We start from the raw sequence: 16,100 nt of genomic DNA, 5'->3' as shown, positions 1-16,100 counted from the left end.
TTTCATTATTAGACTGCTAGCTGAAAGCAACTAATAACACATTTCATTATTAGACTGCTAGCTGAAAGCAACTAATAACATATTTCATTATTAGACTGCCAGCTGAAAGCAACTAATAACATATTTCCTTATTAGACTGCTAGCTGAAAGCAACTAATAACATATTTCATTATTAGACTGCTAGCTGAAAGCAACTAATAACATATTTCCTTATTAGACTGCTAGCTGAAAGCAACTAATAACATATTTCCTTATTAGACTGCTAGCTGAAAGCAACTAATAACATATTTCATTATTAGACTGCTAGCTGAAAGCAACTAATAACATATTTCCTTATTAGACTGCTAGCTGAAAGCAACTAATAACATATTTCCTTATTAGACTGCTAGCTGAAAGCAACTAATAACATATTTCATTTTTAGACTGCTAGCTGAAAGCAACTAATAACATATTTCCTTATTAGACTGCTAGCTGAAAGCAACTAATAACATATTTCCTTATTAGACTGCTAGCTGAAAGCAACTAATAACATATGTCCTTATTAGACTGCTAGCTGAAAGCAACTAATAACATATTTCATTATTAGACTGCTAGCTGAAAGCAACTAATAACATATTTCCTTATTAGACTGCTAGCTGAAAGCAACTAATAACATATTTCATTATTAGACTGCTAGCTGAAAGCAACTAATAACATATTTCCTTATTAGACTGCTAGCTGAAAGCAACTAATAACATATTTCCTTATTAGACTGCTAGCTGAAAGCAACTAATAACATATTTCATTATTAGACTGCTAGCTGAAAGCAACTAATAACATATTTCCTTATTAGACTGCTAGCTGAAAGCAACTAATAACATATTTCCTTATTAGACTGCTAGCTGAAAGCAACTAATAACATATTTCATTTTTAGACTGCTAGCTGAAAGCAACTAATAACATATTTCCTTATTAGACTGCTAGCTGAAAGCAACTAATAACATATTTCCTTATTAGACTGCTAGCTGAAAGCAACTAATAACATATGTCCTTATTAGACTGCTAGCTGAAAGCAACTAATAACATATTTCATTATTAGACTGCTAGCTGAAAGCAACTAATAACATATTTCATTATTAGACTGCTAGCTGAAAGCAACTAATAACATATTTCCTTATTAGACTGCTAGCTGAAAGCAACTAATAACACATTTCATTATTAGACTGCTAGCTGAAAGCAACTAATAACATATTTCATTATTAGACTGCTAGCTGAAAGCAACTAATATCATATTTCATTATTAGACTGCTAGCTGAAAGCAACTAATAACATATTTCATTATTAGACTGCTAGCTGAAAGCAACTAATAACACATTTCATTATTAGACTGCTAGCTGAAAGCAACTAATAACATATTTCATTATTAGACTGCTAGCTGAAAGCAACTAATAACATATTTCCTTATTAGACTGCTAGCTGAAAGCAACTAATAACACATTTCATTATTAGACTGCTAGCTGAAAGCAACTAATAACATATTTCCTTATTAGACTGCTAGCTGAAAGCAACTAATAACATATTTCATTATTAGACTGCTAGCTGAAAGCAACTAATAACACATTTCCTTATTAGACTGCTAGCTGAAAGCAACTAATAACACATTTCATTATTAGACTGCTAGCTGAAAGCAACTAATAACACATTTCATTATTAGACTGCTAGCTGAAAGCAACTAATAACATATTTCATTATTAGACTGCTAGCTGAAAGCAACTAATAACATATTTCCTTATTAGACTGCTAGCTGAAAGCAACTAATAACATATTTCCTTATTAGACTGCTAGCTGAAAGCAACTAATAACACGTTTCCAGTCATCTACTGTCGACACTCATTACATTTGACCTCAACTGATAGACCGCAAGGACCATGAATCTTTCCACTTGTCTTCATCACTGTCTTTGTTACTTTCACTAGTCTCCATGTACACTACCATTCAAACGTCTGGGGTCACTTAGAAATCTCCTTGTTTTTTAAAGAAAAGCAAAAAAATTTGTCCATTAAAATAACCACAAATTTATCAGAAATACAGTGTAGACATTGTTAATGTTTTAAATGACTATTGTAGCTGGAAACAGCTGATTTGTTTATGGAATATCTGCATAGGTGTACAGAGGCCCATTATCAGCAACCATCACTCCTCTGTTTCCCGATGGCACGTTGTGTTACCTAATCCAAGTCTATTATTTTAAAAGGCTAATTGGTCATTAGAAAACCCTTTTGTAATGATGTTAGCACAGCTGAAAACTGTTGATCTGATTAAAGAAGCAATAAAACTGGCCTTCTTTAGACTAGTTGAGTATCTGGAGCATCAGCATTTGTGGGTTTGATTACAGGCTAAAAATGGCCAGAAACAAAGAACTTTAATCTGAAACTCGCCAGTCTATTCTTGTTCTGAGACATGAAGGTGATTCAATGCGAGAAATTGCCAAGAAACTGTACAATGCTGTGTACTACTCCCTTCGCAGAACAGCGCAAACTGGCTCTAACCAGAATAGAAAGAGGAATGGGAGGCCCCGGTGCACAACTGAGCAAGACGACAAGTACATTAGTGTCTAGTTTGAGAAACAGATGCCTCACAAGTCATCAACTGGCAGCTTTGTTAAATAGTGCCTGCAAAACACCAGTCTCAACGTCAACAGTGAAGAGGCGACTCTGGGATGCTGAACTTCTAGGCAGAGTTCCTCTGTCCAGTCTCAACGTCAACAGTGAAGAGGCGACTCTGGGATGCTGAACTTCTAGGCAGAGTTCCTCTGACCCGTATTATCTAATAGTCTTCTTAGACCCGTATTATCTAATAGTCTTCTTAGACCCGTATTATCTAATAGTCTTCTTAGACCCGTATTATCTAACAGTCTTCTTAGACCCGTATTATCTAATAGTCTTCTTAGACCCGTATTGTCTAATAGTCTTCTTAGACCCGTATTATCTAATAGTCTTCTTAGACCCGTATTATCTAATAGTCTTCTTAGACCCGTATAATGACATCACGTCTCTAATAACCCATTATACACACATACAACTTGGTAACCCTTGTGTTTGCAAACTGATTATCTATACAGTATTATAATACTGTAGGCTATCCAATTGCTGCTTCCAGGCTATCCACTTCCTGCTTACAGGCTATCCACTTCCTACCTGCAGGCTATCCACTTCCTACCTGCAGTATTCAAATGTAGGCTATCCAATTCCTGCTAATATTCTGGTCCAACAGTATATTTCAGGTGATTATAGGTAAACCAATCCCTCCTAATATACTGGTCCAACAGTATATTTCAGGTGATTATAGGTAAACCAATCCCTCCTAATATACTGGTCCAACAGTATATTTCAGGTGATTATATTTAAACCAATCCCTCCTAATATACTGGTCCAACAGTATATTTCAGGTGATTATAGGTAAACCAATCCCTCCTAATATACTGGTCCAACAGTATATTTCAGGTGATTATAGGTAAACCAATCCCTCCTAATATACTGGTCCAACAGTATATTTCAGGTGATTATAGGTAAACCAATCCCTCCTAATATACTGGTCCAACAGTATATTTCAGGTGATTATAGGTAAACCAATCCCTCCTAATATTCTGGTCCAACAGTATATTTCAGGTGATTATAGGTAAACCAATCCCTCCTAATATACTGGTCCAACAGTATATTTCAGGTGATTATAGGTAAACCAATCCCTCCTAATATACTGGTCCAACAGTATATTTCAGGTGATTATAGGTAAACCAATCCCTCCTAATATACTGGTCCAACAGTATATTTCAGGTGATTATAGGTAAACCAATCCCTCCTAATATACTGGTCCAACAGTATATTTCAGGTGATTATAGGTAAACCAATCCCTCCTAATATACTGGTCCAACAGTATATTTCAGGTGATTATAGGTAAACCAATCCCTCCTAATATACTGGTCCAACAGTATATTTCAGGTGATTATAGGTAAACCAATCCCTCCTAATATACTGGTCCAACAGTATATTTCAGGTGATTATAGGTAAACCAATCCCTCCTAATATACTGGTCCAACAGTATATTTCAGGTGATTATAGGTAAACCAATCCCTCCTAATATACTGGTCCAACAGTATATTTCAGGTGATTATAGGTAAACCAATCCCTCCTAATATACTGGTCCAACAGTATATTTCAGGTGATTATAGGTAAACCAATACCTCCTAATAGAATAGAAATAGGAACACAGGAACACAGGGAAGAACCCCCTGAGTAAATGGTTCCATGTCCCTTATATAGTGGGAGGTGATAATACCATCAGATTGTTACAGTTATTTATACCAGCAACAGTTCCAGAACACAATGGCCTTGTGTTTAAGGTCCAGACACACCAGGACTCTATGAAAGGCATCACAGTCCAACACAGAACATGTCCCTTGAGAAGTTACAACAGTTCAACACAAATTCTGCCACCACACTAGTTTTCACTCACATGTGAGGGGCTGATGCTCATTGGCTAAGACTCAATTTGCTAGGGGGGGGTGAAATGTAGGGAAACAGTAATTCTGCTCATAGATTCTATATGTTTGAACAACACATTGATACATCAAGCACAAAGTGGGAGGTTTAAAATATACTTTCTTAGTCGCCAAAGTAACAGAGCTGGTCTTTAATGTTTATAACCCTTAAACTTGTTTAATTATAACCATTATAACCCTTATTATAACCATTATAACCCTTATTATAACCATTATAACCCTTATTATAACCATTATAACCCTTATTATAACCATTATAACCCTTATTATAACCATTATAACCCTTATTATAACCATTATAACCCTTATTATAACCATTTTAACCATGGCTTATAACACTTATTACTTACCCCTTATAACCATTATTACTTAACACTTATAACCCTTATACCCTTATCAACTTAGGGGATGTGTACTCAATAGTTGTGGGAATTACCACTGGACAAAACTCATAATTTTTCATCACAGTCACAATCACATCCATCCTCCTCATCACATTCCTTTAACTCATCCCCTGTTCTTCTCGCCATCTTCATGCTCCTCTCTCTGCTCCCTTTCCCGCTCCTCTTTTGCCCCGCCCCACCCTCTAATACTCTCTCTCTGTTCCTCCCTGTCTCATCCTGTTCTACACTTTGAATAGCTTTTCTTGGGCAATAATATGGGAATACCTTGAAGTCCTTGTAGAAATTCGTCAATTCTTTTTCTAGTTCTCCCAAGGTATTCGAATTCACTGTTTCCCCCTTTACGTTCTTCCCCCAGTATGCTCCGGCCACCCACTGTCCCAGTTTGTTTTTACAGCAGTAGGCTGTCCACAGAAGATCCGGGATGTTCACTCGTTTGTTCAGTTTGTTGTTGCTGGGCACTGCTCCAGTCACCACATAGGCTTTAATCTGGTCTTCAGCTTCCTTACAGTTCTTCACAAGATATTCTCTGACTTTGCACTCAATTTTACTCCATCTGCCTCGGTTGAAGCCTCTTTCCTGTGGAACGGCGTTTGTCAGGGTGAAAGTGGACCTCATGGTATCATCATCAGCATACGAACATGGGAATAGGTGACCTCTGTCCAGATGCATGCCCTTTATCTTTACCTTGTAGTCTGCGTTCGTAGCCTGGTGCTCGACTCTTAGACGTCTACCTGCCACCATCATGTCACGTGTGTAATGTTTATCTTCAAGCTGCAGAAACATCAGTCCGACATCAAACTATTATAAAAATTCATACATTTAAAAAAAATCACTATTTCACAATCCAGACTTAAGCTGAAAGTGGTTGCAACAAAGATACATATATACATGATATATACCAGTAATCAAATACACATGTTTAATGAATAGAGATTAGTCCTACCTGGGGCTTTATCATCCAGGACTGACTAGGTAACATAACTGTCTGTGATATATACCAGTAAACAAATACACATATTATGTTATATGACAAACATTAGTCCTACCTGGGGCTCTATCATCCAGGACTGACTAGGTAACATAACTGTCTGTGATATATACCAGTAAACAAATACACATGTTATGTTATATGACAAACATTAGTCCTACCTGGGGCTCGATCATCCAACGTTGATTTGGTCTGCGGTCTGTAGGAGGACCAGTGAAGTTGTAGGCTGAGAACACAGGGATCCTGTTGGTCGTGTCGTAGAGAGTTGCAAACCTGTAGATGTTTTTAACTTCCGTTTTCTTCTTGTATTTAAACAACTGGCAGATCGGCTTGTAGCGGTTCTGGTCCTGGACTTTCCCATCAACCAAAATACCTGGGAGATTTGGAGTTGTCCCCTTCAGGAAGAAACTCTGACTGTGGAACATCACTGAACTTCTCCACTACATGAGAGAGAGCAGGAGGAAGGAGAGAGAGAAGGAGGAGAGTAGAGAGATGATTCAATATCCCCATCATCACCTGAAGACTGTACACCACAGAGACCAGCTGGTAGACTGGAGAATGCTGATCTGAGTCAGGACAGACTGCTTTAAATAGTTATTTCAGAGACCAGTTGGTAGACTGGAGACTGCTGAGCTGAGTCAGGACAGACTGCTTTAAATAGTTATAACAGAGACCAGTTGGTAGACTGGAGACTGTTGAGCTGAGTCAGGACAGACTGATTTAAATAGGTTTTCAGAGACTCCTCCTTCAGATGTCAAGACAGAAAGGGTTGATTTGCATAAACTCCTCTGTTTCCATGGACACTGCTGTCACAAATAACATGTGTCTCACCTACTGTAGTTTCTAACACGTATGGACCCAGAACTTAATCACACAAGTCTATAGTTCTGGGAACACTTTGGTTCTGGTAGAAAAAAGTTTTAGGATAAAAACATGACTTTACTCAGCATAGAGTCTGTCAGAAGTTACACATCATACTATTACAACAGTGGGACTGTTCTGGAATTACGGTTGCTGAGTTCACATTCATTAATATCTCACAAGGCTTAGCGCCTCTGACTCAACAACTCAAAGAAGTAAACTTGCATTTCCCTTGACCAGCAAGTCAACATATTTAGTATGAGGTCTTAAAGGCCTCACATACATTACAGATATGATTACAACTGAATGAAACGGAGGAAGATGTGTCCAACTGAATGAAACGGAGGAAGATGTGTCCAACTGAATGAAACGGAGGAAGATGTGTCCAACTGAATGAAACGGAGGAAGCTATCAAATGTCAATCACATTTCCACCTCTGATTTGGCCTCTAACACATTTAATGGAAACCAGAAGATGGCAATAATGGATGTTTCATTTATTGGTGTTTATGTTGGTGTAGGTTTGGTTTCTGAGCTGTAATTATTAGGAATCATTAGGTATAATGGAGGCATGAGGGGAGCCATAATGAAGCTTGGGAGGGGCTGAATGCAGGGAAACATGGTCACATGAGGCAGTACTGATAAGGGGAGGAACCGTTTAAGGCTCATATCACTCAGATCCCTGCCTAGAAATAATGATGTAATGTTTAGTGATGAGGAGGAGACTCCACCCAGAATGGGGTATACAGTCGTGGCCAAAGGTTTTGAGAATGACACAAATATTAATTGTCACAAAGTCTGCTGCCTCAGCTTGTATGATGGCAATTTGCATATACTCCAGAATGTTATGAAGAGTGATCAGATGAATTGCAATTATTTGCAAAGTCCCTCTTTGCCATTCAAACGAACTGATTCCTCCAAAAACATTTACACTGCATTTCAGCCCTGTCACAAAAGGACCAGCTGACATCATGTCAGTGATTCTCTCATTAACATAGGTGTGAGTGTTGACGAGGACAAGGCTGGAGATCACTCTGTCATGCTGATTGAGTTCGAATAACAGACGAAGATTCAAAAGGAGGGTGGTGCTTGGAATCATTGTTCTTCCTCTGTCAACCATGGTTACCTGCAAGGAAACACGTGCCGTCATCATTGCTTTGCACAAAAAGGGCTTCACAGGCAAGGATATTGTCACGCCCTGACCATAGTTTGCTTTGTATGTTTCTATGTTTTGTTTGGTCAGGGTGTGATCTGAGTGGGCATTCTATGTTGTATGTCTAGTTTGTCTGTTTCTGTGTTTGGCCTGATATGGTTCTCAATCAGAGGCAGGTGTTAGTCGTTGTCTCTATATTTAGGTAGCCTGTTTTGTATTGTGGGTTGTGGGTGATTGTTCCTGTGTCTGTGTCTTTTTGTATGTCACCATACGGGACTGTTGCGTTTTCGTTCGTTTGTCCGTTTATTGTTTTGTAAGTTTATTCAGTGTTATTCGTTAATAAAAGTAACGATGTATTCATATCACGCTGCGCATTGGTCCTCCGATCCTTCTTACTACTCATCCTTAGATGAGGAGGACGACGAACGTGACAGATATTGCTGCCAGTAAGATTGCACCTAAATCAACCATTTATCGGATCATCAAGAACTTCAAGGAGAGCGGTTCAATTGTTGTGAAATAGGCTTCAGGGCGCCCAAGAAAGTCCAGCAAGCGCCAGGACCATCTTCTAAAGTTGATTCAGCTGCGGGATCGGGGCACCACCAGTACAGAGCTTGCTCAGGAATGGCAGCAGGCAGGTGTGAGTGCATCTGCACGCGCAGTGAAGCGAAGACTTTTGGAGGACAGACTGGAAAAACATCGGGGACAGACTGATATTCTGAAAAAGGTACAGGGATTGGACTGCTGAGGACTGGGGTAAAGTAATTTTCTCTGATGAATCCCCTTTCCGATTGTTTGGGGAATCCGGACAAAAGCTTGTCTGGAGAAGACAAGGTGAGCGCTACCATCAGTCCTGTGTCATGCCAACAGTAAAGCATCCTGAGACCATTCATGTGTGGGGTTGCTTCTCAGCCAAGGGAGAGGACTCACTCACAATTTTGCCTAAGAACACAGCCATGAATAAAGAATGGTACAAACACATCCTCCGATAGCAACTTCTCCCAACCATCCAGGAACAGTTTGGTGATGAACAATGCCTTTTCCAGCATGATGGAGCACCTTGCCATAAGGCAAAAGTGATAACTGAGTGGCTCGGGGAACAAAACATCGATATTTTGGGTCCATGGCCAGGAAACTCCCCAGACCTTAATCCCACTAAGAATTTGTGGTCAATCCTCAAGAGGCGGGTGGACAAACAAAAACCCACAAATTCTGACAAACTCCAAGCATTGATTATCCAATAATAAACTGCCATCAGTCAGGATGTGGGCCAGAAGTTAATTGACAGCATGTCAGGGCAGATTGCAGAGGTCTTGAAAAAGAAGGGTCAACACTGCAAATATTGTCTCTTTGCATCAACTTCATGTAATTGTCAATAAAAGCCTTTGACACTTATGAAATGCTTGTAATTATTCTTCATTATTCCATAGTAACATCTGACAAAAATATCTAAAGAGACTGAAGCAGCAAACCTTGTGGAAATTAATATTTGTGTCATTCCCCAAACATTTGGCCCAGACTGTATACTACCCCAGGGGAAACCATGTCTGTGTCTAATGCAGCTGGTTTGACCCTCTGGGAAGAATAAACTTAGTTTGGTTCAAGTTGTCACTCTAGTAATAGAACCTAACAGCATATTCTGTGGTCTGACCACTGCTGAGTTTATTTCCAGTAACTGAAGTAGTTCACAGTAAGAGTTGACACAAGGCTGTGTATGTAGAGTTAGAAAATGTGGTTCCTAACAACACTGTGGTCAGAGCAGCACTGGACTGTTTAACACCTCAGACTCAGCAGCTGTAGATTCTTCAGTTGAGGCCTTTTCTCAGTAAGAGTAGAGGAGACTGGGGAACAAACTAACACTTTTAGACTTTAGTTTATTATGAAAATATTATTTAAGTTGGATTGATCATATTTTTATACAAACAACATATCTGAGCTACCATTACACACTAAGTATGTTCCTAGGACGTACCAGTCATTTACAATTCAACCAAGTGGTGGGAATTAAATGTTACAATTGACCCAGTAGGTGAATGTTCCACAGGTCAATAATTTAACAAAAAGAGAAGCAGCAAGTATATTTACTTTAGGGACTCAAAAACCTTTTTTATTGAAGAAAAAACTTCAATAAAACTAAAAGTAATCAATGGATTTAAACAAAACCTCTTGGTCATGTAGCGACTAGAGCTGGGCGATATGGCCAAAAGATCATATTATATTTTTCACATTTTTGACGGTATTTAATGTTTTTGATTAATAAAAGTTGTCCAAGAGAGCGGAGAGGGATGGCTCAAGTAGCAGAGTAAACTATAAAAATGGACGTTACACACAGCGTATCACATTTAACAAACCAAACATTCAAATACCGTTCTAGAAAGTAAAGTAAAAACTCAAACCGGTCCTTGTATCAACACTGGTATATAGTAAAATACAGTATACCGCCCAGCCCTAGTAGAGACACTAACCAACCATTATCACATTGAATAAGAGCTTTCTACCTGGTTTCTAATTGGACTAATTTATCTGTTACAACTGACCCTGTGTTACTTTGTTCCCCAGTCTACCCTACCTTCATGGATAATATTTAAAGTGACTGCTTCACTTAAGTAAAACATGTTTAACTTCTTCACCTACATACAAATGTTAAACAGCTGAAGCAGGTCACACAGTTTTACTTCCTGTAAAGGTGTGGACGTTTATTTGCTAAGTGTTCACATCAAATGTTGCCTTAAATGTTGGTCTTGTATGAAATACTATTGTTGGGGGTTACCCTGGGGGTCGGAGGTGGGGCTACACCAATGCCATGATTAATAAAATGCTAATTAATTACTTAAAAATCATACAATGTGATTTTCTGGATTTAGATTCCGTCTCTCACAGTTGAAGTGTACCTATGATAAAAATTACAGACCTCTACATGCTTTGTAAGTAGGAAAACCTGCAAAATCGGCAGTGTATCAAATACTTGTTCTCCCCACTGTATGTGATAACCTTTGTGTGCTTGCAATGTGCAACGATGTAAAAGTACTGGGTGATGGAGATGTACTACGTTAGTTCTCAGGCTGAGAACTGTCTGCTCCTGCTGATAGTCACTCAGCCGCAAGGCCAAGATGTTCTGAAAGTAGCAAAGAGCCTGAGACCACACAGGTGTGGTTGATGGCTCATAGCAGAGTGACAAACCACAGTCTTGACATGCTTTTCTCATCTTAGATACCTTGTATCTAATCCAATGCCACAATGTTAAGGTATGATTGACGTATGCATTTGACATAGGTTGTCCACACCACCTGGTATAAAGTTGTTGTCCACACCACCTGGTATAAAGAGTGTTGTCCACACCACCTGGTATAAAGTTGTTGTCCACACCACCTGGTATAAAGTTGTTGTCCACACCACCTGGTATAAAGAGTGTTGTCCACACCACCTGGTATAAAGTTGTTGTCCACACCACCTGGTATAAAGTTGTTGTCCACACCACCTGGTATAAAGTTGTTGTCCACACCACCTGGTATAAAGTTGTTGTCCACACCACCTGGTATAAAGTTGTTGTCCACACCACCTGGTATAAAGAGTGTTGTCCACACCACCTGGTATAAAGTTGTTGTCCACACCACCTGGTATAAAGAGTGTTGTCCACACCACCTGGTATAAAGAGTGTTGTCCACACCACCTGGTATAAAGTTGTTGTCCACACCACCTGGTATAAAGTTGTTGTCCACACCACCTGGTATAAAGAGTGTTGTCCACACCACCTGGTATAAAGTTGTTGTCCACACCACCTGGTATAAAGTTGTTGTCCACACCACCTGGTATAAAGTTGTTGTCCACACCACCTGGTATAAAGTTGTTGTCCACACCACCTGGTATAAAGTTGTTGTCCACACCACCTGGTATAAAGAGCGTTGTCTCTTGTTTTACCACACAGATCTTTACTATAGACTACTGAGGTATTCTGGATGTGAGTCTCTGTCTGCAATGACATTTTATTACTAAAGAGTTTTATACCAAGGTTCCTGTGTCATCTATCTGGAACACTGATTGTTGAAGGAAACTCACATCACCCCAGACAAAGGACACTATGAATCAATTTCTTATTTCATGAAACTACAGGAATCCTTTGTTTCAGGGAAACATTATATTTGTTCAACATGCGTGTGGGGAGGAGTTCCCCTTTCTGTCCAATGAGGTCATTTCTGGACAATATTTCAGCCAGTAAAATGATGGTTCTACTTTAGAATGTGGAACACACAGCCAATAGGGAGGTTTGATTGTTACACATGATAAATAGTCACACCTGTTCCACATACAGAGGAGTTTATCCAACCCTCCTTGTCCAGTCTTGACCACTAATTATACCAGACAGGACTCATCTTCATAGAGAGGAGTTTATCCAACCCTCCTTGTCCAGTCTTGACCACTAATTATACCAGACAGGACTCATCTACATACAGAGAGGAGTTTATCGAACCCTCCTTGTCCAGTCTTGACCACTAATTATACCAGACAGGACTCATCTTCATACAGAGGAGTTTATCTAACCCTCCTTGTCCAGTCTTGACCACTAATTATACCAGACAGGACTAACTCTAGGCCAGTTCCTCTGTTTACTTCAGACATATCTTATTCCACATATCATCACAGAAAAGTTAATCAGTTAGATAATGTTTACCCAGTGGCATCCTGAGGCATTGATAGATCATGAGAGAAGAAAATATTAAATGACCATTTCTAAGCTGCTCATTTATTATGGAAAAACTCACCCCAGCACATTCTGAGGCAGAACTTGGAGACAGGAAGGACATCACCCTCTTCTGGTCTTCACCCCACCAGGGCAAGGACAGTGATGAACTGTGAGCTCTGTAGGAGGATCCTGGTAAACAGCGTCTGGTAAATCCACTGCTGCTGCTTCTTGTTGAGAGATGCCCGCCGGCTCTCTGGAATCACCAGCTGCATTTAAGGGAGAGAGAGGGAGGCAGGAAGGACATCACCCTCTTCTGGTCTTCACCCCACTGGGGCAAGTTCAGAAGCCTGGGGGTGGATACAAGGGGGCCTGGGGTAGATCACCAGGGACAGGGGCCGAACGTGAGGCAGGAGGGAGCGCTGGAGGTACCTGTACGTCCAAGGGTTCATACCTAATACATACAGAGAATACATAAGTGACAGATACAGTACTAAGCATTCTCAGCACCATGACAGCAGATCTACAGCATGAAAGGTAAGTGACAGATACTAGATTTAGTTGTGTAACTAAAGGACAAAGAATGCATAGGCCTTTATGACAGATACAGGAAGGGAGTGTCATAATGGAAGTGGTTTCATCTGTAAAAAGTCCACACTGCATTTATGGAAAGCTGTGTATCATTCAATACATGGACAAATAGTAAGATTAACACAATGCATATCTTCCATTATTGTAAAGTATTCATGCTTGCAGAATGCCAAGGGAATTGAATAGCCTACCTAACATTGCAATACATTGCAGACCCATATTCATGTGTAGATTGAAATGCAAGGCAAATATCCCGATTATCACACCATTAAACTAGATAACATAATACATGTATTAGCTAATCCATGACTGATACATGTTGAATAAAACTGTTATACACTGGAACCGAAAATAAACTACTGTACAGTAGCATGCTAAAGTTACTGTACTGTAGCCTGCATCACGTAAACACTATTTCACAACTTCACAGACGTCTTACACCATACAACAAAGCACGAATATAAGCGATAGTATGCATTAAAATAGCTACGATTGTAAAAATACTATTGAAAATGCAGACAAGTGGCCGCTGATTGTACCGGTAGTTACCGATACCAAACCAATGCTACGGGTATCATAGGTAGATGACTGCAGAGATAGAACTGTATAATGTTTTCAATTCACTTTTCCGTTCTTCTTACAACTTCACAGATGTAGCAATAAGATGACAATCCATTTCATTCAACCTTATTAAAGATACTTACTCTGTAACTCTCCTTGTGATTTAAACAATGATCCGATGAAGGGAAAGTGTCTTCTTCTTCGATGGAGTTTAACGGCGGTTGACATCCAATGTTAAGGTGCATTACCGCCACCTGCTGGACGAGGTATTAAATAAGAAACGTAAACAAACTATTCCGGATAAGAGGTAGAACGATATCATATAAAATAAAACACGTCAACTAAAAAAAACATCATACGTCTTCAATCACAGTCCACTCCAAAATACATCCCTACACTGGCTCAGGGGCCTGTGATGGGGCTACATTCACAGACAGGATTTCTTGCACCGAGGAAATCAGGAAGACCCCCAAAAACGTTCAGCTGCATTCACAATGATTCCAATGTTCTTAGACTTCTTCTCTGCTTGTGTTGTACAGTTTATAACTATTGTAATAAATTATACAAAGTCCACCATTTTATCATGTAGCATTTTACTATCCCTCGGTTGATGAAAAACCTTCACTGGTCCTGGAGGCTCTACTACCATTGTTCTTCCCTGCCATTCTTTCCTTCCCATTTTCACTCCTTACCCTTGACACCTCATTCTCCTTCAGCCTATCAGGGCACTCCAAGAGCCACATGTTCACCTCCACAGTTGCAGAATTTCCCTTCATCTGGCGTACGATATTCTTCCCTTCTGCACACACTTGACACATGACCAAATCTTTTACATTTATGACACTGAAGGAGCTTGTGCATTAAAGCTCTTACCGGGTAAATCATGAATCCTGACTTTATATGAGAAGGGAGAGATTATTTACCGAAGAACAGTAGCATGGATGGAGTGAACTTATTTTCTCTGTCCACCATACAAGTCCATCAACGTGCACCAACCACTCCATCGATGTCTTCAGTTATATCCTCTACATATCCTCTTCAGTTATATCCTCTTCATATCCTCTTCAGTTATATCTGCTTCAGTTATATCCTCTACATATCCTCTTCAGTTATATCCTCTACATATCCTCTTCAGTTATATCCTCTACAGTTATATCCTCTATATATCCTCTACAGTTATATCCTCTACATATCCTCTTCAGTTATATCCTCTACATATCCTCTTCAGTTATATCCTCTTCAGTTATATCCTCTACATATCCTCCTCAGTTATATCCTCTACATATCCTCTACATATCCTCTTCAGTTATATCCTCTACATATCCTCTTCAGTTATATCCTCTACAGTTATATCCTCTACATATCCTCTACAGTTATATCCTCTACATATCCTCTTCAGTTATATCCTCTACATATCCTCTTCAGTTATATCCTCTACATATCCTCTACATATCCTCTACAGTTATATCCTCTACATATCCTCTTCAGTTATATCCTCTACATATCCTCTTCAGTTATATCCTCTTCAGTTATATCCTCTACATATCCTCTTCAGTTAAATCCTCTACATATCCTATTCAGTTATATCCTCTTCAGTTATATCTTCTTCAGTTATATCCTCTACATATCCTCTACATATCCTCTTCAGTTATATCCTCTACATATCCTCTTCAGTTATATCCTCTTCAGTTATATCCTCTACATATCCTCTTCAGTTATATCCTCTACATATCCTCTTCAGTTAAAGCCTCTAGATATCCTCTTCAGTTATATCCTCTACATATCCTCTTCAGTTATATCCTCTAGATATCCTCTTCAGTTATATCTTCTTCAGTTATATCCTCTACAGTTATATCTTCTTCAGTTATATCCTCTACATATCCTCTTCAGTTATATCTTCTTCAGTTATATCCTCTACATATCCTCTACATATCCTCTTCAGTTATATCCTCTACATATCCTCTTCAGTTATATCCTCTTCAGTTATATCCTCTACATATCCTCTTCAGTTATATCCTCTACATATCCTCTTCAGTTAAAGCCTCTAGATATCCTCTTCAGTTATATCCTCTACATATCCTCTTCAGTTATATCCTCTAGATATCCTCTTCAGTTATATCTTCTTCAGTTATATCCTCTACAGTTATATCCTCTTCAGTTATATCCTCTACATATCTTCTTCAGTTATATCCTCTTCAGTTATATCCTCTACATATCTTCTTCAGTTATATCCTCTACATATCCTCTTCAGTTATATCCTCTTCAGTTATATCCTCTACATATCCTCTTCAGTTATATCCTCTACATATCCTCTTCAGTTATATCCTC

The 16,100-nt window shown here is 39.1% G+C and overlaps 1 protein-coding gene across 2 annotated transcripts; it reads right to left on the bottom strand.

The window, feature by feature from the left end:
* Nucleotides 1–4,808: 4,808 nt before the first annotated feature.
* LOC120036664 (endonuclease domain-containing 1 protein-like) lies at nt 4,809–13,993 on the bottom strand. Of its 2 annotated transcripts, none has more exons than XM_038983049.1 (4): nt 13,916–13,993; nt 12,703–13,074; nt 6,091–6,369; nt 4,809–5,712 (listed from the first exon to the last, which is right to left on the bottom strand). In XM_038983049.1, the coding sequence occupies exons 2-4, from the start codon at nt 12,742–12,744 to the stop codon at nt 4,987–4,989; spliced, it is 1,047 nt and encodes a 348-aa protein (XP_038838977.1). In that variant the 5' UTR covers nt 12,745–13,074; nt 13,916–13,993; the 3' UTR covers nt 4,809–4,986. The 2 variants fall into 2 exon arrangements, with proteins under 2 accessions (XP_038838977.1, XP_038838978.1); XM_038983050.1 differs by lacking the exon at nt 13,916–13,993 and having other exon boundaries at nt 4,809–5,517; nt 5,626–5,712; nt 12,703–13,239.
* Nucleotides 13,994–16,100: the final 2,107 nt, after the last annotated feature.

This window comes from Salvelinus namaycush, unplaced genomic scaffold (assembly GCF_016432855.1).
Source record: "Salvelinus namaycush isolate Seneca unplaced genomic scaffold, SaNama_1.0 Scaffold1413, whole genome shotgun sequence".
Lineage (NCBI taxonomy): Eukaryota > Metazoa > Chordata > Actinopteri > Salmoniformes > Salmonidae > Salvelinus > Salvelinus namaycush.
This window is presented reverse-complemented; position numbering and strand designations above follow the sequence as displayed.